The following is a 24,624-nucleotide window of genomic DNA, read 5'->3' as shown; positions in this document are numbered from 1 at the left end:
GCCAGTGGGGGCGGGGGGGACGGGGGATTGTCAGGGAACACATGACATCGTCTCCTAGCCGGTCTCTGTTCAACTGAGAAACACCTCTCCTTGAACTCCAGACATCCCCCTCGGCCAGACCTGTGTTTGGGGGTGGGGCAGTCCACATTCAGCTTCTGTTTGTCTGAGAAATCCCATCGTAATTTTAAGGCTCTTTGAAGATTGAAGCCCTTACGTCAGAGCCCTTGTGAGTGGTGCCTTCCTGGTATATTTCTAGAGGCAGAAAACTGACGGCCGGTCACACACAAAACCTCAGTCCCAGGCATTGGTAATTTTGTGGTTCCCAAAGTCAGAGAGACTTCCTGGAGCTTCTGGGGGAAGTCACTGTGACATACTGGATTTCATGAGCTGTTTCTTGGAAGTAGGCGAGGACTTTGGAGAAAAGAAAAGGGTGGCCTGCCCCTCGCTCCGGCTTTGATTTCAGAGGTTAAGGTCTCCGGGCTCCCCTCATGACCCACAGTGACAAGGGGCGGTTCTGGAGAAGATCCCAGAAGGGCTTGTGGGGTCACAGAGCCTGCCCAGCGCCCACCCCAGGCTCTGCCGGCAGCCGCCGTGACCCGGCCCGTCTTTATCCCCAGTGGGTCTCTACACCTCCATCTTCGGTGTGCTCCAGCTGCTCTGTCTGCTCACGGCCCCCGTCATTGGCTACATCATGGACTGGAGGCTGAAGGAGTGTGAAGATGCCCCTGAGGAGCCTGAGGAGAAAGACGCCAACCAGTGCGTAGGCGGAGCTCATGGCCCGGGCCCCGGCCCCCAGAGGGAGAAGCCCACCGGTCAGGTGTTAGGCGGCATCCGGGTGGGTGGGTTAGGTTTTAAAGTTAGCAGGAGAGGCGAGAGGGGTCTGTGCTCAAAGCTGCTCTTGGCCTCGCTCAGCTCAGCACACATTTTGGTCTGTTGCTTCTGTAAGGAAAGTCTTTTGTATGCAAAACTTGGGGAAACACGGAGCTCGAAGAGAGAAGGAGAGAAACCAGAGGAAGGTCTGTGCAGACAGCTATCCAACATCCTGCTTTTAGGGCTGCACTCCGATCCTTAGCACAAGTAGTACACCCGCAGACATCCTCAGAGTGGTCCTGTTTGCCTGCGAGGTCTGCTCCGCTGGGTGTGAGTAGTAAATGGCTATAACCTTAATACGTGTTAATAGATCTGTTCATGACTGAGAATTAAGCAAGGGACCGGAGCCCTACTTTACAGAAGGGTTGGGCTCTAAGATCAGAGGGTGAGTTAAATGCTGTCTTCTCTGACTCCACCTTAGTACAGTAAGCTCCTCTTTACTGTATCAGGCCCTGTGCCAAGCCCTTAATGCACAGCGTCTCAGGTAAGCCTCCCAACACCTCGATGAGTTAGACCCATTTTGCAGATGAGGGGACTGAAGCTAGGCGTCTGAGTGGCTTGCCTGAGGTCACATAGGGAGAAAGTGGTGGGTCTGGGCCTCCCTGCACACCTCTGAGCCCTTGGATGTCATACAGTTGTCCGTGGGGTACCTTTGTGGGTGTTGAGGCTGGAATCAGTAATAGTGAATTCACAGGGAAATAATTACAGAGAATGCTCTGTTATGTAGGTCAGGTCCTACAGCCAGAAGGCTGTTGGTGCCCATTCCAGTTCCATCTGCCGCATACTCGTTTCTCCTTCACCCCTTCCTGCCGCCCAAGGAGAAATCCACTTGCTCCCTTTTTTGGCTTATTATCTGGCTTAGTGTCAGCTCCCTGCAGGATTCAGGTGAAGTTGGAGCCAGTAGTGAAGGAGGCTTTGCCACGTCCTGACCTGGGTGCAGTCTCCTCCTCCCTCCCCATCATCGGACCTCAGTCTTCACTGAAGCAGCGCAGGGTGTTGACGCCCATCTCCTCGTGTCTTCTGGCGTCCGACCTCTCCACTGAGGTTCACACCCCACGCTCAGTCCAGGGGATGCAGTGGGGAGTGTCCCTCGTGCTGGTCTAGCCCCCACAGTCCCTAGCACATGCTTGCGGTTGGTCTCTGAGTCTTGCACTGTCCGCAAGCTGTGACTCCCGGGACCTGACTTCCTGGGAGAGCCTATCCTCCAGGGAGCCCCCAGCTCCGGTGTGTGCTCTGCGTTTCCACAGAGGTGAGAAGAAGAAGCGGGACCGGCAGATCCAGAAGATCACCAACGCCATGCGGGCCTTTGCCTTCACAAACCTGCTGCTCGTGGGCTTTGGGGTGACTTGCCTCATTCCCAACCTGCCTCTACAGGTGGGTATGGGGAGAGGGACAAGCCAGGTGGGGTATGGGGTGATGAGACTGAAAGGTGCATGATGTCTCATGGAGGAGAGAACAGTGCTCTCTCAGCAGAGAACAGTGACTTTGCATTTGTTTAGTTCAACCAACCAGTCTATCAACCAGCCCGCTGTGATTTACCAAAGGGCCCCCTACCTGCCAGGCTCTGTACGTGCATGATGCTGGGAGCAAGCTGTAAATGAAACTCAGATTGCCTTTCACAGAAGACTCTTCTCTGTGAAATTCTTCTTGGTCTTTAGGCATCTTGCATACCATGAATACCATCATCTTACCATTTCTGGAACCATGTGGTGTAGTTGTGTGGCTGCTTCTTTTGCATGTGCTCAAACAGCTGAAGTCTGATGTCCAAAGAATTCTGGCTAGTCTGTGGTGTTGGCGGGAACGCCTGCTCCTCCAGTACAAGGGAGCCGCGGGAAAAAGACCGATGATCCCTTGGCATCTGGGTTCAAAAGTTTAATTCCCTCTCACAAGATTTCCAGTGCCTTTGGAACCTGACTTTTGGCAGAGAGTTTGAGAAAGGTAGATTTTATTACCAGCCTGGCTCCACCCTTAGGTCCACAGAAGTGTTGTAGTTCTAATCCCCAGATTTATGAACTTGGAAGGGACAAAAGTGATGGCGTTGCTTCCAGATGGGTGTGACCCAAGTCCAGATGGTGTCTTGGACCAGGTCCAGGAGGAAAGCAAGAGTCCCTTTCTACAAGTGGCCGCACGTAGAAGTTCATTGAACACCCAGGTGTGCACCACCCACAGGTGCTACCATGTGTTTGTGCCGACACCGTGTGCAGCCAGAGTAAACCACCGGAGGCCCTACCAGTTCCAGATGGGAGTATTGCTGCATCCCTGGTGCCCTCCCGGCCTCCTGGTGGTGGCCCTCTCTGCAAGACCAGCAGACCCTTGCCCTGACCACCCTTGTCCAGTTGCGGGGCAGTGCTCAGTGGGGACAGTCATCTGCTTTGTGTTTTATCCAGTTCTTATTGAAAGACAAGTTGTGGAAAGGCAGCAAGGCATTTGGAGTGGAAAGCAGAGCCTGCAGAGGGATGGGTGCACGTTCGGGCACAGACCTCTCGCAGCACCGCAGAGGGCAGCCCTCGCCGCCTCCACTGCCCATATTCCCGGAAACGGTCTTGGCTGCCGAGCCCGATGGCAGGGCTGTGTGCAAAGAGCAAACAAAGGGTCCTGGAAGCAAAGGAGACAGCTCGTGGCTCTCAGGAATCGTTAACAAGTGCTTGCTAAGCTTGCCAAGCTTGCCAGCAGTGACCTTTCCTCAGGAAAGCAGAGCTAGAAGGGAGAGGGACAGCCATCTACCAGTAGGGCCTGGGTGACCAGGCAGGGAGACCTGGGCCCAGTCCTCAGGTCCGCAAAGGCAGGAGTTGTGATTAGTGGCCTCCTGCTTAGTGCTATGTCCATACGTACACTTAAGAGCAGACTCCAGATGGGGGCGGGATGGGGGAGCCCTGGGTTTTAGTGTTTGCCAGTTTCCGCGGTGCAAGTGCTCTCGTCGTGGCTGATAGCAACCAATACGGTGTCACCAACTGTGGAGTTGGAAAGAGACACAGTAACACACCATCATACAATATTGACAGTAGACTAAAAAACCTTAAGAGCGGGAATTCCCTGGTGGTCCAGTGGTTAGGACTCCATGCTTTCACTGCTGAGGGTGCAAGTTCAATCCCTGGTTGGGGGACTAAGATCCTGCAAGCTGTGTGGCGCAGCCAAAAATAAAAAAATTAAAAAGTTTAAAAAAAAAAAAAAAACACCTTAAGAGCACGGCTAATGGTAAAACAGAATAAAATAATTAGGATGTGCTGGGTTTTGAGTATTCATTAACTTTGTTTTCAACGTACAGTTGACCCCTGAACAACACAAGTTTGAATTGCACGGGTCCAGTCATACTCAGACGGTTTTCAATGGTAAATACTAAGTACCACGTGATCCGTGGGTGGTTGAATCTGAGGATACAGAACTGCGGATACAGAGGGCCGACTCTAAGTTATATGTGGATTGTTGGCTGCGGGGAGGGTCGGCACCCCTAGCCCCCCATGTTGTTTAAGGGTCAACTGTAATTTGTTGAATTGTACGTTTATTACAGTTGAACTGTTAGTAGTGACTGTGTTTAACTTAAAATCGGCTCAAAATTCTTGGAAGTTCAGGAGTTGGCCCTGGAAAGCTGGCACAAGCTGACTCCAGGGCGCCAATGCTCCCACCGCTCAGGACACCAGGAGCTCTGGGGCAAGGGGACAAGGTGAGGCTCTCCATGTCTCTTGCTCAACGCTCTGCTCTCCCTCCCTCCCTCAGATCCTCTCCTTCATCCTGCACACGATTGTGCGAGGATTCATCCACTCTGCCGTCGGGGGCCTGTATGCCGCTGTGTAAGTCCTGGGAGCTGTGGGCGGCCTGGTGGCCAAGGGTAAGGGAATGACCTGAGGGAGGTTCCTGGTGGGACTGAGGGCCTGAAGGGGGCCATCTTGCCCACTTGGGGTTCATCCTCTTGCCTTAGGTACCAGGGTTTCTGTTGGGTGTGTTGGGGGAAGGCCATACCTGGCAGGAGCAGGTCAGTGGGCAGACAGTTGGGTGCCCACAAGCCTTGGCAGTTAACACGAAGTCAGTTCCCCCAGCCAAGGTGCCGCTCGTTATTGCCTCGGGGACTGCTGCTCAGCCGGGTTCTGAGGCTGCCTCTGGCTGCTCATGGGAAGGGCAGGGGGCGGGTTCTAGCTGCCCACAGCTCAATGGTGACCTTCAAGTGGGCTTCAGCAGCAGCAGTGACGTGAATAACTGAGCCCAGTATGTGCCTGACAGATCCCACCCAGCGCCTCAAAGGGCTGGTTCTGTCCACAGCCTTCTCAGGCCTTGGCTAAAATGAAACCTGCCTCCTTTTCCAAGAGGCCACACATGCCTAAGGAACCATAGTTGTTCCTTCTCCTTGGGCCGGGCTTTGGCTCAAACACTGGAACCCAAACACCATCCACTGTCTCCCTCTGACCAAAGACTAGCCTGTTCCTCCAGCCGTTCCTTGCTGGGAGTCCTTTCTCACCTCTGGGGCCACGATGCCTGACGTGGCCCCAGAGTTCTGGCAAAATCTGGCTAAGATTTTGCCAGAACTCTCTCCCCCTCTCAACAGTATCCCATGGGGGTCATTCCAGGTCTGCCTGTTCCACCCCCACCTACCCCCCAGGCCTGGAGGAAGTTGTGGCTGCCCTGGCAGAGTCTGAGGGACTCATCCGAGGGCTGTGATGCTATGTTTCCGTGATTACACAACGCTTCTCTGGAAGAGGGTGCAGCCAAGCCAGGCCCAGCCTCCAGCCTGCACCCTGGGCCTGGTTCACAAGCTGCAGACTCCTGCTGGCACCACATTTCCCACTCAGCTTGGCCAGACACGCATGGGCCCCGGGGCCTCATGCTGGTCCAAAAGACAAATTCGCTTTGCAGAACTGCTCAGCAGAAAGCAATCCAAGGATGGACACCCCACCATTCTCTGAGGCTATTCCCACCTCTTCTCTGCCACCGGAGGTGCAGCCTGGGGGCACCAGCACCTGGGGCCAGGCTGAGAACGAGCATGTGGGAAGCCAGAGCATGGCCCCCGTGGTGACAGGTTCTCTACTGCCCTGGCAGGTACCCCTCCACGCAGTTTGGCAGCCTCACGGGCCTGCAGTCCCTGGTCAGTGCACTCTTCGCTCTCCTGCAGCAGCCCCTGTTTCTGGCTATGATGGGTCCCCTCCAGGGAGACCCTCTGTGGGTAAGAAGGATTGCGGGGCAGAGGGTTATGGGCATCCGCCCCACTCTGCTGATTGGGAGCTGGGAGGCATCACTCGGGGGCTCCTAGAACCCCGGGACAGGCAGTTTGGAACTTTGGTTAGGATCAATTCAGGGACCCCTTGTGAATGGGCAGGAGAGACAGGAGGAGAAGAGTGTCCCTTCTGGACCTGATTGTGGGGTAAATCGAACCAAGTTGCTGTCCCTGCTCCTCCTGCCAAAGGCCCAGATTCTTAACCAGGTGCTATGAGCTTGTCCCAATCCCGGCCCCGCCCCTAGAGATTCAGATCAGTACAGTACGGTGGCCCGGCCCGTGGACAGCTGGGGAATTCTGTCGCTGGAATGTGGAACAACGGGCCCTCGACCTCTTGAAACTCCTTGTTTGTTTTTCCTCTCCTCTCCTGTGACCTTCTCCCCATTCCCAAACCTGAGAACGAGGAAGGGGCTGGAGCTGGACTCTGCAAAGACCACAGCCCCTGCCTGCTCCCTCCCTCCCCCTCCCCGCCCTTGACGGCGACTCTCGTGCCTGCCTCCCCAGGTGAATGTGGGGCTGCTTGTCCTGAGCATGCTGGGCTTCTGCCTTCCCCTCTACCTCATCTGCTACCGGCGCCAGCTGGAGAGGCAGCTGCAGCAGAAGAGGGAGGATGACAAGCTTTTCCTCAAGCTCAACGGCTCGTCCAACCGGGAGGCTTTTGTGTAGTACCCACCACCTGGGAACTGTGGCGTCCCGCCCTTGCTTCAGTGACTCAACGGTGTCCTCCCCACCCCAGAGGACCTCCACGCACCCCTAGGATCCTGTCCTTCACCATGTTGGAGTCCTCGCTCCCTCCCAGGGCCCTGGTCCTGCCTCGGAGCTCTGCGGTGGAAGGATGGGAGAGGGCCCGGTCAGGCGCTTCTCCTGCTGGAAGCAGAGGCGCTCTGGACTGCGCTCAGCCACCCTCGAGGGGCCCTGGAGCCTCGGGGCTCCGTGGTGCCTGCAGGAGCAGCCAGGAGGACCCCGGGCAGGCAGGCCCTCTCCCCCCAGTGTGTCGAGATTCCGCCTCTTGCCAAAGCAGAGGAGTCTGCCGTCTACTGCCCACCACCTGCCCCTCGGCTGCATGTCCACCAACCACGCCTGCTGAGGACAAAGGCTTGCACTGTCTGTACCCGCCTCGCCTGGCCCCTCACCTCCTCCCCCGGCCAGTCTGAGCTGCCTGAGGAAGGAAGGACCCGCTTCCTGTTGTTGGTGCTAACTCCTTTGTGATTCCAGCCCCCTGTGGCCTGTCCTCCCTGGCTTAAAGCCTGGGGAGGGGATGGAGGGCTGGATGGTCACATGTGGCCCAGGAGCTGTGGTCAAGGCCGAGCAGCAGTCCCTTCCCTCCTCCCGGAGGGCCTGAGCCAGGGACACGTTTCCACTGCCACCCTCTGTCCAGTCTGTGACCTGAAGGGAATTAAAGGGGCACCACACAAACACACGCGTGTGCATGCACACACACACACACACACACAGACACAGCTGTTTTCGTGGGGGTGGAAGTCAAGATGTGGCTGACAGACGTGGAGGTCCAGGCCCGGGTGGGAAGGTGGATTTGTGAGAGACCTAGGGGTGTGTGTGCATGTGGGTTGTGTGCACGTGTCCTGTGCATGAGAGATGTGTGTGGGATGGTGGTGGGATGTGGGCGCTGGGGGTCTACCCTTATCCTCCCAGAGCTACCCCGAGTCCGACAGGCCCGCAGCAAGCCCAGCGCCCAGGAGCCAGCCCCGCTCAGGTTTGGGAGCTTGTCCCAGGCTGCAGGGCCACAGCGCCCCCTGCTGGCAGACTTTCCAAGGGCCCTGGAGCTGTTGATGTGGGCGAGGCCCCCTTTCCTCTGCCAGGCGGGCCTGGCTTATCAACCCACCCACCTTGACTGCCCTCAGAAATGTGTCTGAGGCTTCCTGGGAGCTCTGAGAGGGGTGGGTTTATATTTAGGTGAATTGTTTTGGTGGTGGTGGTTTTTTTTTTCTTTTACGTTTTATCAGACTCCTTTTTATAAAGCAATAAATCCATTTTCCTCCTGGTAAGGGATGCCCCTTCGAGCACATCAGTTAATGACTTACATGTGCCTGTTTTGAGCTTGAGAAGAAAAGGCAAGAGAAGATCCTCTGCCCCAGTCGTACCCAGCGGCTCACCGTCTCTCTGGGTGTGATTGCTGTCTCGGGAGGGGCAGTGGGCCAGGAAAAGACCTTCCTCCCCCGCTCCACCCCCAAACAAATGGGGCTTGTGCAGACACCTTAGAAGTGTGGCCATCCCCTCCTCTGCTGCTTATCCCGGCCAGACAGGCTAATCCTGACCCCCTTTCATCCTTGCTCAGACTTCCTGTCACCAGTCAACCATGCTGAGGGTTCCTCCTAAGTTCGGGACACAGGGTGACCCCAGGAGAGCCGCAGGCTCAAAGAGAGCAGAGGCAGGATGTGGCGGAGGAACGGGTGGCAACAGGAAGGGGCAGGGGCGGGCCCAGGCCCGAGCCCCTTGAACGCACCTAATCTCCCTGGGCTTCACCCACTCAGATATTCAAAAGCAAATATTTGTTTGAAACAGACTTTTTTTTTTTTGCGGTAAGCAGGCCTCTCACTGTTGTGGCCTCTCCCGTTGCGGAGCACAGGCTCCGGACGCACAGGCTCAGCGGCCATGGCTCACGGGCCCAGCCGCTCCGCGGCATGTGGGATCTTCCCGGACAGGGGCACGAACCCGTGTCCCCTGCCTCGGCATGCGGACTCTCAACCACTGCGCCACCCGGGAAGCCCTTAAACAGACATTTTGAAAAAAAGAGAGAGCCTGAGATCAACATTTCCCAAAGCATTCCTCAGCATGCTAGTTCTGTGAGATGTTAAGGTTATTCTCATTTTTTAGAACAGCGGTATAGTCAGATTCGGGAAATGTTGAGATGAGGTAAAGTGAGTCGGCACTGGTGGGCTGTGCGCCTCTCCAGGGGGGTGTGGTGTGTGACTAAGGAATGGCTTTAACCGTCACAGCCATCCTCCACATGGGACCCAATGACCACGTGCAGCAGCAGCTCTCGGGTGCTGGTTAATAACATAGCCTCTGGGCCTTGCCTCTGACCTAGAGGGAAACCGAAGTCTACACCTTGCTAAGCCCCACCTGGTGGTTCTGGTGCCCCGCCCCCCAACATTTGAGACCCACTGACAAAGGAGTGCAGTTTGGGGAAGCGCTGACTAGCATGGGCCCTTCCAGCTGGGAGAATATGTTGAGCTTGTACAGACATGGCCTGTGCTGTTCCCAGCAGTGCCCAGCCCAGCCGAAGTGGGAGCTGCGGCCTCTCTCTCCCACCCACCTGCAGGGTGTGTGCACTCTGGGGGAAGAAGCAGGCATTAAGAAACCAGAGTTCAGGGTGGGAGATAGTCTAGGGCCAACAGTGCGTGGAGATGAGAGGCATGAAAATGGGAGCAGGGTACCCGATGGGTTGGGTACCACAGGTGCCCCCCACTCCCTCGCCTGTCATTTTGCTCTGACTGTGTTGGGTTGATGGGTTACGTATTCTCCCATTACCATCACTGGATCATGCTAACAAGCCAGGAGTTCATACTACCCTCCCTAATTTTACAGCTGGAAAAATTGAGGCCCAGGGAGGTGGAGTAACTTGCTCAAGGTGAGAGCCAGGACTCACATGTGGTTCTTAAGTCGTTGGAGCAGCCAAGGCCCTCTAGGTCAGGACATTCCATTCAGAGCAGCAGCCCCAGGGGCCACCAGGCCTTGAAATCAGGGCGAAACAACCTGAGGAAGGGAAGCAAACACAGGCGAGGTGTCTGTTTCTTGGAGCCAAGAGCTTCCTTGGAGAGAGTGGGGTGAGCTCTACTTAGTAGAGTCATCTTGGCCCTAGAGGCTGATGGTACTTGGGGGAGCAAGTCTCTGGTCGCCCCAACCCCTGAGAGGAGTGCCCTGGGGTGGGGCAGGGACCACATGGGCTCGGCCCTCCATCTTCCTCCTCATTCTCCAGGCTTCTGGTGGGAAGGAGCTGGAAGTCGTGTCCAGCCCTGCGGGCTCAATCAGAGTGAAGAGCGTGGCCAGGCCGGCCCCAGGAGCATGGCCCCGAGCCCCACTCCTCTCTAGCCTCGCTGCACTTGAGTCCAGGTGTTCCTTTGTGGTTAGCTTCCTCCAAGCCCTCCTGGCCTCTGCCCGTGGCTCTCGCTACCTGGGCCTGTACTGGGGAAGATTCTCACCCTCGTAAAGGCCGTAGATGGGGCTGCAGGTTGTGAGTTCCTTTCTGTTTCTCTTTTTGTTCCTCTTGTACCCAGTGTCAGCCTGGTGAAAACTTCTCCTCAAGCCCTCCTTGTCCTGGCCCTGGGCTGTGCAGTGTGAGGAGGGCATCCCACTGCCCTGGGCCCCAAGCACACTGAAAATGGGGAGCCATCCAGTATTGGGGGTACATGTGCAGGACTGTCCCAGACAGCGGCACAAAAAGCCCAGTGGAGTTTTTGATGCATTTGCACATCAGCCTGCATGAATTTATACAGATACACACCACCAGGGGCAGGTGAGGCTGTGGACTCCCTATGGTAAGGGGCTCCTGTCGGAGAACTCTGAGAAGTCTTCTCAGCAGAGTCAGGCTTCCGGGGCTGTTTAATACGGTGCATTCTCGTGGACTCTGGGGCAGTAAGGCGCCTTATCTGTGGGGTTAGGATTAGGAGCCCCAAAGCGAGGGGATGGTTTTCCACAGGCTGCAGCGCTCCCCTGGGGTGGGGGTGGGGTCAGGGTGAGCCTGAGGGCTCTGGAAGCCTGTACCACCCAGGCCCTGACTCATGCCAAGCCCTGGGGTGAGGACCTGGTGTCTGGAAGGAGGTGCAGTGTCCTCCACGTGGGTGGCCCGCCACAGAGCAGACCTCTCCCGCCGCTGGCACACAACCACTGCCTGGGCCCTTGGTCTCTGCAGGCAGCATGTCCAGCCCCGAAGTTAGTCTTTCTCAGCCTCCCAGGCAGATCCAAGACCAAACCAGGGCCTCTGGCCGCTCCCAGCCCCTCAACCCTTCCCAGAGTGAGACCATCTCCCTGTGCTGAGGAGGCTGTGAGGGAAGGGCAGAGGTTAGAGGCCCCACCACACATACTATCTCGTGACCTGAAGCAAGTCTTGAGCCTCAGTTTCCTCATCTGTAAAATGGCAGTAATACTCTCCCTGGGAGGCTAGGTGGACATGGAAGTCATGCAGTTGCACATTATTGCACCTTGCACTTAATAGGCACTTAACAAGCGATAGCATTATTTTTATGACCCTGGAGGAATGCAGAGAGCACAGGGGATGAGGACCACCCACACCCACCCTCCCCCGCCCAGATAACAGGACAGACTTTAGGCAGCTCTGACCGGGACAGCCTTGTGGCCAAGTAAAGGAAGTGAGGTCTGTTTCTGCTGGCCCCTACCCCTCTCAGAACCCCCTCTCTAAGCAAAAGCCTTAAGCAGTTGTCCCCTTGTTCACTTTTACGTCTTTCACATTTTGTTAAGAGACTTGGCCAAAGCTTCTCAAGCTAACCTCTAACTGGTGGATATTCGGGCACTCTTGACAGTTTATGTTTTGTTTTGTTTTGTTTTGTTTTGTTTTTGCGGTACGCGGGCCTCTCACTGTTGTGGCCCCTCCTGTTGCGGAGCACAGGCTCCAGACGCGCAGGCTCAGCGGCCATAGCTCACGGGCCCAGCCGCTCCGCGGCATGTGGGATCTTCCCGGACCGGGGCACGAACCCGTGTCCCCTGCATCGGCAGGTGGACTTTCAACCACTGCGCCACCCGGGAAGCCCTCTTGACAGTTTTATGCTGAGGTAGGTGACTCAGAGCACGGCTTGTAGGCAGTACCTCCATGCCACCTCCTCGTGAAACTGCTTGGCCGTGCCTCTGTGTGTGTGCGTGTGTGCACACGTGTGTCGAAGTCTGAGGTGTATTCCAGGCACGTCGAGTGTGACTGTGTTTGGAGGAGTGTGTGGGAGCTTGTCTGTGTGCCTGTCTACCTGGACGAAGAGGGAGAGGGTCTCAGGTCGCTGAATCCCTTTCGGTGGCTGGAAAGGCCGAGGCAGGCCCCGTCCAAGGACCCAGCCCAGGCTCTCAGAGTGGTGCCTGGAGGGTTAACACGTTCCTATGTCCACGAGGGTCAGTGCAGTGTCACTGACAGCTCAGGAGCTGACCCTGCCTCTTCCTGGCCCTTTGCTCTCTCTAGCACCCGGCTTACTTCCTGGCACACAGTAAGCACTTAATAAATGTCTGCCGAAAATGGCTAAGAACTGCTTCCTCCTCGGCCCCTGTGTCTCTTTCTGTCACTTAACCCCTTGCCACTTGTTTCTTGCCTGTCACTTGTCTGAAACGTGCTCCGTGACCCCCACTCTCCACTAGGTTGCACTCACTGCAGCCCACCTTTGCTGGTGGGCCAGCTTTCAGCAGAGCTGGGGAGAGGACAGGGGCCTCTTGGGTGGGAAGCCCAAGGCTGCTGGAAATTCTGGTTCTAAGGTGGGCGCTCACCCTTGCCCCTTTTCTTTTGTCCTACGTCAGTGGTCATGGGCACACCTGCTCCTCCTACAGGTTTCCCGCGAAGCTGGCCACTGTCCTGCCAGACCAGGGCCCTGGGTAGTGGCAGCAGGAAAGAAGAGCCACTGGGCTTTGCCCCAGAGAAGCCCCGAGGAGATCCCCACGGCCAGGGAGGGGAGAGGATGGCCTGTTTGTCTGAGGCCTGGCTCCTGAGCCTGCCGGGCAGAGGGGCCTTGAGGCCCAGGGGAGGGAGGTGGATGCCCTCGGGGGCCACGTGGGGATGGGCGAGCAGCAGGCCCCCTGCGTAGCAGGCAGGGCAGAGGTGCTGGATGGATGTGCATGAGGGCTTCTACTCATCAGGATTGCGAGCCCCAAAGCCGGGGCGCTGCCACACCCCTTTGCTGTGTCCTTCATTTTCCCACTTTTGCTGAGACACCACGGGGAAGTACTTCTCTAATATAAGTAGAGCCACAGCACAAGCTCTGTGATGAGACGGGGGCAGCTAGACCTTGAGCTCTCTGCCAGACAAGAGGACTTGGTGGGCACCATGGGGACCTGGAAGCCACAGCTCCATCTAAGGACAGCCTTGACACAGCTGCAACCAATTAAGGCCCTGAGTGAGCGAGCTCGGTGTTGCCCGATCTGATTTTTACAAGAGAAGCTGGGAGTCCTGCGTTTTATAGAAAATATCCCTATTTTCAGATGCTGGCTCCAAAAGCCTTTTTTTAAAAATATCACAGCTGCTCCAGTAGCTTTTCACGGTGTGCAGGCCAGAGGCGGGGAGCGGAGGGTGGAGGTAAAGCACCGCCCCACGGCTGTTTCCTCCACCCGGGCAGACACTATGCATGTCTGAGCTGCAGCCCCACGCAGGCTGGGACCGTTCTCTTTTGTCTCCCCCAGACCAACCTTTGTCTCCCCCAGCCTGGCGCGTAATGAATGCTGTTACGTGAGCAAGTGGTTACTCATTCTAGTCTAGCTTCTAGAGTGACCCCCAGTCCCTGTTTAGGGACAGGGAATCATCAGGGCCAGCACGGGGCAGAGCCAGCTAACCTCAGAGGCCCGAGTCCCTGCCCACGGGCTGGCTGATGCACTCCTCTGGCCAGGGGGACAAGCCAGGCAGCCAGGGTCACGCTTTGTCTGCTCTTCTGTTTGTCTGTCTGTCTCCCCACTAGAAGGAATGCCCCCTGAGCGCTGGTACGTGCACTGCCTCGGTCACCATACCTCCAGTACCTTGAAACGTGCCTGGCATGGAACAGCTGCTCAATAAATATTTGGAGGATGAAACTTAAAAAGAGAGAGAGAGAGAGAAATCAACCAAAAAGAGGCTGAAACGGACTGAGACAGAGGCTGGGAGAAGAGCACGCTCTCAGCAGCCAGGAAGGTACAGAACAGAAGATGGAAACAGTGAAATGCAGTCTCTCTGAGATACACAGAGATGGGTTACAGGTGTGGCTGTGACGAGGCGGTAACAAGGGCCAGCCAGCCAGGAGCAAGTGCGGGGTTGGTCCAGAGCAGTGAGATGCGCAGACAGCGCGACAGAGGGGAGAGAGAGAGAGTCCAAGACAGAACAGAGAGAGCAGGTCATTACCCAGAGCAGACGGCAGTGATGGGGAGAGACAGAGAGAGGGAAACACGGAGGGAGGTGAGACAGGAAGAGAGGTAAAGAGAGACAGACAAACACAGAGAGATGGAGAGAGGAGAGGTAACGAGAGATTAAAGAGAGAGAGAGCGAGAGGACAGAGTTACAGAGGAACAGAAAGAGACAGACAGACAGAGGGGCACAGAGAGAACAAAAATAAAGAGACAGGGAGAGACAGAAAGAGATACAGAGAGACTTCTTTTTTTGGGGGGGGGGGCAAGTCAACATTTTATTAAAAAACACACAAACACGTACACAATGGTAACAACAGGAAAGGAGCCAAGATCTCCTATTTGGGGACAGGCTGACCGCATGGTGCTCCCATAGGCCTCGCTTTAAGAAAGAAGGTACCTTCGGGCTTCCCTGGTGGCACAGTGGTTGAGAGTCCGCCTGCCGATGCAGGGGACACGGGTTCGTGCCCCGGTCCGGGAGGATCCCACGTGCCACAGGGCGGCTGAACCCGTGAGCCATGGCCACTGGGCCTGTGCGTCCGGAGCCTGTGCTCTGCAACGGGAGAGGCCACAGCAGTGAGAGGCCCGTGTACCACAAAAAAAAAAAAAAAAAAAAAAAAAAAAGAAAGAAGGTACCTTCAAGACCAGATTTCCAAGAGAGATAAATTAGGAGGCGGCTGTGTTTTCACAAGAGGTGAGATAAAGAGAAAGAGAAACAGAGATACCAAGAGATGGAGAGGAGAGACAGAAGGGGGGGGTAGCTAGAGAGATGGAGAGGAGGTGGGTACAAAGAGGGAGAGAGGGAGAGAGACAAAGAAAGAGAGGCATGTGAGACAGAAAGATCGTTGTGACCCTGGAGAGTCACTTCCTTCTTGCCTGTTCAGCCTGGAGCACGTAGAAGTAGCCTCGGGGGCAGTAGTGTCCATCCCTCCTTCCTCACAGCATCCTTTCCTCCAGAATGATAATACAGAAATGTGTCATGTCCTGCATGAAATTGCTTTATGCACATTGCCTCATCTACGATGCCCAGCAATCCCACATGGTAGCCACTACCATCATCCCCATTTTACAAATGAAGGAGCTGAGACTCAGAGAGGTTAAGGAACCTGCACAAGGTCACACAGTGGGAAGTGGTAGGGCTGGGACTCCAGGGCATCAGGCACCAGGGGGTCTGTTCTCACAGTGGGACTGTTGACTCACATTTGGGCACCCTGGAGAGTGCTGTGGCCCCAACATGCAAGGCCTATCCCTTAACCCTTCCTTCCTTCCTTCCTTTCTTTATGGCTTCTCTGGCTGCGGAGCACGGGCTCTAGGCACACGGGCTTCCGTAGTTGTGACTCGTGGGCTCTAGAGCACAGGCTCAGTAGTTGTGGCACTCAGGCTTAGTTGCTCCGTGGCATGTGGAATCTTCCTGGACCAGGGCTTGAACCCGTGTCCCCTGCATTGGCAGGCAGATTCTTAACCACTGTGCCACCAGGGAAGCCCCAGGCCTAACTCTTATGCACACCTGAAGCAAAGCTTGCTAGAGTGAGAGATGTAAGAAACAGAGCAACTGAAAATAAAATGTGAAGGAAAAAAAAAATGCAGGGCTTTTTCTTGACAGTGCAGCACATGGCAATTGTTAAATAATGATTTACTGTATTGGGACTTCCCTGTGGATTCATAAGAAAATATCCATATTTCTAGAATGCACACGGAAACATGGAGGGTGGAGATGACACGATGTCTGAGATCTGCTTTAAAATGTTTCAGAAAAGAGATGAAGCAAGTGTGGGGAAACCTCGCTAACAGTTGATTCTGGATGATGAGGAGTGGGGATTCCTTAAGGCCAGATCTTGAACTTGGCACTCAAGTTCCCACACTCCGTCCCGCCTGTGTGTGTGTGTCTACCACATGAACCACTCATGCTCTGACCAGGGGCTCTACCCTGGTCTCCCCACCCCCCAAATTCCACCCACATAGAACCCTGCCTCTGCACCTCTGCGTATGTTCCTTTCCCTCCGAAGCTGCCATTTCCCTTTTCTAACCAAATCTGTCTCAAATCCCCCTTGTCCCCAGATACTTCCTACACCTTTTCAGCCCAGGAGGCCTCTCCTTGGACCCTTCCCAGCACTGTTCTTTGTGTCACACATGGTCACCTTTATGGCCAGCTACATCAGTCACTAGGTACAGTTTTCTGCAAGTGCAAGGCCTCCTCTCCATGAGCTCCTCCAGATGGAGGCTGTTTCTCAGGTATTTTAATGATTGTTTGGCTTTTTACTTCCCCCAGTGCCCTGCATGGCCCTCCAAGCTCCCTCATCTCAGCTCATTCAGGTCTCTGTCTAAACATGGCCTCTTTTTTTTTTTTTTAATATTTATTTGGCTGCACTGGGTCTTAGTTGCGGCATGTGGGATCTAGTTCCCTGACCAGGGATCGAACCCGACCCCCATGCGGTGGGAGTGCAGAGTCTCAGCCACCGAACCACCAGGGAAGTCCCGTGGCCTCTTGTTTTTGGCCGAAACTCATGGCTTGTGGGATCTTAGTTCCCCCACAAGGGACTGAACCCGGCCCCCAGGCCCCCAGCAGTGAAAGCCTCGAGTCCTAACCACCGGACCGCCAGGGAATTCCCAAAACATGGCCTCTTAGAGTCTTTCTTGACCACCCAACTAATACCACCTGCACTGCCCCCAGTCACCCTGTTCAGCCCCTTCATAACATTCACCTCTACTTGAAGTTATTTCTGCATTTGTTTATATTCTGCCTCGCCCCACCGAACAAGGGAAGGACCTTGTTTTTCTTGATCACCACTATATCCTGAGTGCCTAGAGAAAGGCCCAGGACAGGGCAAGGAGTTCAATCAATATTTTATGGAGTGAATGAGTAGCTGTAGCTTTTCCAGCTAGACTGCAAGCTCCAGACGGCAGGGTTTGATTACTTCCTGCAGAGAGCCAGCACATGGCAATTGTTAAATAATGATTTACTGTATTGGGACTTCCCTGGTGGCGCAGCAGTTAAGAATCCACCTGCCAACACAGGGGACACAGGTTCGATCCCTGGTCCAGGAAGATCCCACATGCCGCAGAGCAACTAAGCCCGTGTGCCACAACTACTGAGCCTGTGCTCTAGAGCCTGCGAGCCACAACTATTGAAGCCCATGCACAACAACTACTGAAGCCCATGTGCCACAACTACTGAAGCCTGTGCACTTAGAGCCCATGCTCTGCAACAAGAGAAGCTACTGCAATGAGAAGCATGTGCGTTGCAACAACGAGTAGCCCTTGCTCACCACAACTAGAGAAAGCCCAGGCACAGCAGCGAAGACCCAACACAGCCAAAAATAAATAAATTTTTAAAAAAGATTTACTGTATTGATATTACGTAGGAGAAAAACCCTATGCTGGGAGGTCAGGGGACCAGGGTCCAGGCTGCTCACTTGATCTTGGACTTTGGGTCCTAATGTCTCTGTCTCCTCTCTTGGTTTTTCTCCGAGGGCGTTGGGCTTGGATTTCTGGGGCAATCCATACTCCAACTCTAGGATTTGATGGCCAGCATGTGCAATATTCAGGGCTGTCCTGGGGCACCAGTCATAGCTTGACGGCAATATAGCCACCTGCTCCCTCCTCCTTTCCCAGTTTTCTATCTTGTGCAGCCCACTCGCGATCACCTCGGTGCCCCTTGAGTCCAACACTGGAGTTCATGTGCCCGACGCACAGTGAGGCCAAACCGTGGAGTCTGGAGCAGAGAAAGGTTTATTGCAGGACCAAGCAAGGAGAACAGGTGGCTCATGCTCAAAAACCCAGAACTCCCCGATGGTTTTCAGGGAAAACTTTTTATAGGCAAAATTTGGGGTGAGGGCTGCAGGGTGTGTGACTTTCTTTTGATTGGTTGATGGTGAGGTAACAGGATGGTGTTCCAGGAATCTTGCGCCCAGGCTGAAGTTAGCATCCTCCACCTGGGTGGGGGCCTTAGTTCCAGCAGAATATCAAAGATATTGTTATGGATACTGCTCCTTCTTTGTTTCTGCATTCCCTCCCTTCCCTGGTTAGCAACTGTTTGAATATGCCCTTCGGAACTCAGGGAAGGTCGTGGAGGCTGAGTGACGCCTATTTCTTTTCTTTTTTTTTTTTTTTTTTTGCTGTACGCGGGCCTCTCACTGTTGTGGCCTCTCCCATTGCGGAGCACAGGCTCCAGATGCTCAGGCTCAGCGGCCATGGCTCCCGGGCCCAGCCGCTCCGCGGCATGTGGGATCTTCCCGGACCGGGGCACGAACCCGTGTCCCCTGCATCGGCAGGCAGACTCTCAACCACTGCGCCACCAAGGGAAGCCCTGACACCTATTTCTTACAAACTGGAAATGAGGGACACAGAAAGGATTTGTACCTGGGAGGGCCCCACAGGGTCCTGCTCCCTTTCAGCCATTGTCTTCCCCTGTGCAAATCTGCCTTCCTTGTGTTTTCCTGAAGGCAGTGCCGTCCACCCAGTCTCCCAGACTAGAAACCTGGGAAGTTTTTGCTCTTCCCTTCTTGCTCTCACTCTCTCAGCCAATTAGTCAATAAGTCTTGTTGATTTTACCTGAGTTGCTTCTAAATCCATCTCTCTCTCTCTCTCTCACTCTTTTTTTAAAAAATATTTATCTATTTATTTTAGTTTTGGCTGCGTTGGGTCTTCGTTGCTGCACGCGGGCTTTCTCTTGTTGCCACAAGCGGGGGCTACTCTTTGTTGCGGTGCGCAGGCTTCTCATTGCGGTGGCTTCTCTTGTGGAGCACGGGCTCTAGGTTGGTGGGCTTCAGTAGCTGTGGTGCATGAGCTTAGTTGCCCTGCGGCATGTGGGATCTTCCTGGACCAGGGATTGAACCCGTGTCCCCTGCATTGGCAGTCGGATTCTTAACCACTGCGCCATGAGGGAAGTCCTCCATTTCTCTTTTTCTCCCCCCCTTATCCCACCACTGTCCTAGTCCAACTCTGCCTGGACTTCTGCAGAGGCCTCCTCACCAGTCTCCCTGCCTCTGTTCTATTTCCCTTAGTCCCCTTTTCACTCAGCTCTCAGAGTGAGCCTTCAAACGCCAGAGCTGCATAAAAAACCGTAGATGCCAGCCCATGCCCTGAGGATGGACTACAAACACCTTATCACCCCCAGGAGCTGTATACTCTGGCCCCAACCCTCTCCCCACTCCCATCTCCTACAGCTCCTCAGCCCCCAAACTTTATGTCCCAGTCACCTCTCTCAGTTCCCCTAGAGCACATGCTGGCCCTCTGGGCCCCAGCTTTTGCATTAACTCTGCCTGGTACCTCCTCCCCTCCCAGCCCCCTGAAGAGCTCAGCTTAGAACCTCTTCCTCCAGAATGCCTTTGCTGACTACACTTCCTGGGTGTAATGCCACCAAACCTGTGTTTCACCTCTCACAGTCCTTTTCATCCTAACTGCCTAGCTGTCCCTCCACCTACCCCCCCCCACTTGACCTTGAGTTCCCTAAGGGCTAGATACGTTGCTCACTCAACAAAAGCACAGATTTTTTTTCATTTTTTCTGACTTTATTGATGAATATTTGACAAATATTGATATAATTGTATATATTTAAAGTCTACAATGAGATGAATATATATATATACATATACACACACACACTCATGGAATAAAATGGAACAATTACCAAGATCAACATAATTAACACATCCATTACCTCACATAGGTAGCTCCTTTTTTTTTTTCATCTTTTTGTGATGATAATTTTTTTTAACATCTTTATTGGAGTATAATTGCTTTACAATGTTGCGTTAGTTTCTGCTGTATAACAAAGTGAATCAGCTATATGTATACATATATCCCCATATCCCCTCCCTTTTGTGTCTCCCTCTTCTGGTTTTCTCAGGGTATATGCCCAGTAGTGGGATTGCTGGGTCGTATGGTAGTTCTATTTTTAGTTTGTTAAGGAACCTCCATACTGTTCTCCATAGTGACTGTATCAATTTACATTCCCACCAACAGGAAAGCACAGATTTTGATACACAGCAGGCACTTAGCAAATACTTTTTGGATGAAAGACATTACACTAAGGACTTCCTTGGTGGCACAGTGGTTAAGAATTCGCCTGCCAACGCAGGGGACACGGGTTTGAGCCCCGGTCCAGGAAGATCCCACATGCCGCGGAGCAACTAAGCCCACGAGCCACAACTACTGAGCCCTCATGCCACAACTACTGAAGCCCGTGTGCCTAGAGCCCTAGAGCTCCACAACAAGAGAAGACACTGCAATGAGAAGCCAGTGCACTGCAACGAAGAGTAACCCCTGCTCGCCGCAATTAGCGAAAGCCCGCACGCAGCAACGAAGAGCCCATGCAGCCAATAAATAAATAAATAAATAAATAAAATGAATTAAAAAAAAAAAGACATTACACTAAGACAGCAAGGTGAAAATCTCTGCCCCATCACATGCTAGCTTTGGACTTGAGCAAGTCTCTCTCTCTCTCTCTCTCTTTTTTTTTTCTTGAGCAAGTCTGTTAAGCTCTGCCTCCTCCTCACCTGTCACTGTGGACAGTAATAATACATTGCTGGTAGAGCTGTTGTAAGGAGTCAAGCCCTTAGAAGAGCACGTGCACGTAAACCTGGCCATTATTATTATTTTTTGACACAGCCTCTTCCTAGATCTCAAACCACACCACTGGGGAGGCCCAGCTGTACAGGGGGATCTGTTCCGCCTGCAGATGAACAGTCACCCCCAGGACCCTGCTGCACACCTCGGTGTCGGCCCCACCTACTGCCCGGGTCTTGCGCACGCCCGGGACCCACCCCGGACGCGGATGTCAGCGCCGCGGCCCACTTAAGGACAAGAGAGGAGGGCCCGGGAAGGCTCCGCCTCCGCGCTTAGGTCAGCGCGCAGCGCTGCGCGTGACGCTCTGGTTGCCGCAGAGACGCCCCGCCCCCGCGCGGCGCTGCGGAACTGGAGCTCCGGGCGGCGTCGGCAGCGACGCGGAAGGCGGCGAGGCAGGGGCGGCAGGAGCCGGTGCGGCGACTGCAGCGAGAGCGGCGGGGACAGAGCAGACAACAACGAAGGCGCACAGGCAGCCGGGCCGGGCCACGGGGAGAGCGGCCGCCGGGCAGCGGGCGGGAGGCTGGGCGGGCAGCGGGCAGCCGCCGAGCCGCGAAGCGACATGGTGCTGCTCAAGGAGTAGTGAGTGTCCAGCCGGCCGTGCGGAAGCGAGGAGGGAGGGAGAGTCGAGGATGACGAGCAGGGAGGGTGATGGCCTGGCGGAGGACGGACGGGGCCCGACGGGATGGAGAGCGCTGGATGGGCGGCCCAGCAGGGGCTGAGGGGACAGCGAGGGCCGGACAGGGCCCGAGGTGGGCCGAACGGGGATAAAGCGGGAGGGACAGCACCTGAGGTGGGGCCCAAGGGGCAGTGAGGGCCGAAGAGGCCTGAGGAGAGGCTGAGGGGACAAAGAGGGCCGGGCAGGCCTGAGATGAGGTCAAGGGGACATTGAGAGCCGGACAGGGCATGAGGAGGGGCTGAGGGGATCGAGGGTGCTGGATGAGATGTGCGGTGGTCCTAGACTGGAGGCTAAGGGAGGAAGGCGCCAGCCAGAGCTGCAGGACTGGCTGAGAGGACCCACCGGAGAGGGAGGAGTTGTCCGAGTGGCTGAGGAGCGGTTAGACAAGGGCAAGACAGGGCTGGGGAGCCGGGGAGCCAGCCAGAGTGGAGAGGGGTTTGGGGCTGAACAATACCAAGGGGCACTGGGAGATCAGATAAGACAGCTTCAAGAATGCAGTTGGGATGATGGGGCCGAGTGTTGAGGGCAGCCTGGGGTGTGAGGAGTGGTTGCCTTAGGCATCAGGGGAAGGATCCTGATAAGTAGACACAGGAAAAGGACTAGGGAGTCAGGGTCAGGCTGAGCGACAGGGGAAGGGTAAAAGGAGATAGCAGAGGGGACAGATGGTGTGACATGGTGCCCACGTGGTGGGGGCAGAGGACGAGGTATTTGGGAAAAAAGCCTTAGGAAGATTGCTTGGGACTTGGAGACACTTGGGTGAGGAGTCCAGACAATATTGGGCAGGGGCTGAAGTGATATGGGGGAGTTATGGTGAGGGAGAGAGCTAGGATGTTACCGGGGAGGAGAACAGCTTAGAAAAAGAGTATGTTTGTGAGTAAATATACATGTTATTGGAGTTGGGGTGGGGGACAGGGCCAGCGTGTCTCTGGGGGATTCTCAGTCTTGGTGCAAAGAGATGGGGAAATTGCTCTGAGGAATTGATATTTTCATAAAGCCATTGACTGAGGAAAAATGGTGAAGAGTGAGGGAGCTTCTGAGTAGTTAATGGGCGGTGGAGATGAGTGACTTCTGGTAGGAGTTGCAAGGAGATGGGCTTGCTCGTGAAATCCACGGGACTGGATGACAGGTGGGGATGTTCGGACTGCTGATCTTTCAAATATGAGATGACCCATTCCTGAAGCTCATGATTCCAAGTAAACATCTTAGGACTTTTTTTTCTTCTTTTTCCAAGAGGAAAGATTGGGGGTGGGGGGAGAGGAGAGATTGGATGTGTACGTGCAGAACTTTCAGTGAAACTGTGCTCCCCTGGAGGGGAGGGCAAGTGGGCAGCATTCGGCCAGAAGCCCAGAAAGTCCGGAAGTGGGAGGTGTCCGGGTAGAGAGCATCTGGTGGAATTCACTTGGTAGCCAGGCAGGTGTGCTGAGAGCTGTTTCCATTTTGTCAGTGAAGGGACTTTGCCCCATCCCATCTGGTTTGCTCCTTGGAGGTGTTTAGGACTTTTGGACATAGTGTGGAGCTTTGGATAGCAAAGGGAACACACCCAGGTGCCATCCCAGCTTGACACCTCATCTGAAGAGTGTTATTTCAAAGCCCCTCCACCTCTATTTCTTTCTTTCTTTTTCTCTTTTGGCCACACTGAGCGGCATGCGGGATCTTAGTTCCCCGACCAGGGATCGAACCCGTGCCCCCTGCAGTAGAAGCGCGGAGTCTTAACCACTGGACCGCCAGGGAAGTCCCCCCACCTCTATTTCTTGACATCCAATCTGATGCTGATCCAGCCAGAGTACAGAGTTTTGTGTGGTGAGGAGGAAGAATCTTGGGAATCCAACAAGAGGAGGGCATGGTGCACTTTGGATTTTAATCTTGACTGTACAGATGACAGACTTTGCCCATTCTCCTGATTCTTTTATTCTATTCCCAGTTGAATCCTAGAATCTGTAGAAACCTGTAGGTTTTGTAAAGAGGGTCAGGCAGGGAAAGGAAGGGACCTTCAGAAGAGATATGAGTGAGTTTTGAAGAGAGGTCCTCCCTTCTCAGTCTTTGTTCTCCTCCCCTTGAAGCCTGCCAGGGAAAGGTCCAAGGTGCCAGGTATGCAGAGCCTGCCTGGCATCTGCATTTCCTTTCTGCCCAACTTGTGCCCTGTGTGTGCTCGGGCGTGTGTGTGCATCCCTGGGCGGGGGACCAAGAGGGGGCATCAGACACACCGGGCTGTGGCTGCAGCGCTGCAGCTCTGGGGAGTGCAAGTGAAGGTCACACTGAAGTGAACACGGCTCCAGTCCCAGCCCCGCACTGCCTCTGTGGCCCTGTCCTTTGGAATTGCACCCTATTGCTGCTGAAGTGGTTTTGCTCCCAAGGAGCCAGGGAGAAATGTCTGGGTGTGCATCTGTCCTATAGCAGCCTCAGGGCATCCTGTCAGGAACTGGCTGATGCCCATCTCTTTTTGGGGGAGACTTACTGCCTGCCCAGGGTCTGAAGTTTGTCCCTGTTGATTTTTCTGACACTTCCTGTAACAGGATTCTCCTTGATTTGATTTCTGCAAATTCTTGGATGTGATTTTTACTGCTGTTCTTGAAGATAAAAGGCTTATTGTTTTCTAGGAAGTTTCTCCTGAGGGTGCAGAAATTGTGGCCTCCAAGTTGGAAGTATTTTTCTGCACTGTTGGCTTTCTCTAATGGGAGGACAGCATTAGTGGTAGCATCCAGTAACCTGCAGGATTTACCTTATTTGAGTCATTCTGGAGGAAGGGGAGTTAGCAGGCAGTAGAGACTTGGAGCCCATTTTGTTTTTCCTGCTACTTTTCTGCTCTGTGCCTTGCCTTGAGTGTGAAGTTTTTCTCAGATCCCTCTGGGTGTCTCTTGCTATCTGGGGACCTTTGTGGGACTAGAAACTAGTGAGCAGGCTCTTTACCAGCCTGGAGCAAGGATCCCAATTGGCAGGACCACCGCATAGGAAGGAGAGCATAGCGGCACGTGCTTCACAAAGCATGCAAGACGCAGGAGGCTCCAGGGGTTCCACCTAGGGTCTGGGAACTGAGAATCTAAGCTTGGGAGCTGACTTGATTCGTAGGAATACAACCAAGCGTTTTTGTCTCAGCTCTCTGACCTCACGGTTTTGAGCTGGGGGTTGGCCGTTGCTCTGCATTACAAATGCAAGCCCCCGAGAGAAGGGCCGCTGGCCCTCGCACCTCTGTGTGTGGAGTTCTGACCAGTGTGGGACTTTGCTGGCCATGGCTTCTCCATCAGGTGATTGATTGGTGGTACCTCCAACAATT

At 54.5% G+C, this 24,624-nt stretch overlaps 2 protein-coding genes across 6 annotated transcripts in view; both read left to right on the top strand.

Annotated features, from left to right (window-relative positions):
- Positions 1–7,303, top strand: part of SLC43A2 (solute carrier family 43 member 2) — a 38,365-nt gene extending 31,062 nt beyond the window's left edge. For all 5 annotated transcript variants that reach the window (XM_081220041.1, XM_081220045.1, XM_081220042.1 and 2 more), the window contains 5 exons: positions 618–756; positions 2,118–2,244; positions 4,585–4,658; positions 5,899–6,022; positions 6,578–7,303. In XM_081220041.1, the coding sequence (XP_081076167.1) occupies positions 618–756; positions 2,118–2,244; positions 4,585–4,658; positions 5,899–6,022; positions 6,578–6,739 (626 nt within the window). In that variant the 3' untranslated portion in view covers positions 6,740–7,303. The remainder of the gene's footprint in view (positions 1–617; positions 757–2,117; positions 2,245–4,584; positions 4,659–5,898; positions 6,023–6,577) is intronic.
- Positions 7,304–21,008: 13,705 nt separating this feature from the next.
- The window catches only part of PITPNA (phosphatidylinositol transfer protein alpha), a 40,856-nt gene continuing 37,240 nt past the window's right edge, over positions 21,009–24,624 (top strand). Inside the window, exon 1 of the mRNA XM_081220051.1 lies at positions 21,009–21,256. Coding sequence (XP_081076177.1) covers positions 21,237–21,256 — 20 coding nt within the window. The 5' untranslated portion in view covers positions 21,009–21,236. The remainder of the gene's footprint in view (positions 21,257–24,624) is intronic.

The sequence above is a fragment of the Mesoplodon bidens genome, assembly GCF_964165515.1.
Source record: "Mesoplodon bidens genome assembly, chromosome: 19".
Lineage (NCBI taxonomy): Eukaryota > Metazoa > Chordata > Mammalia > Artiodactyla > Ziphiidae > Mesoplodon > Mesoplodon bidens.
This window is presented reverse-complemented; position numbering and strand designations above follow the sequence as displayed.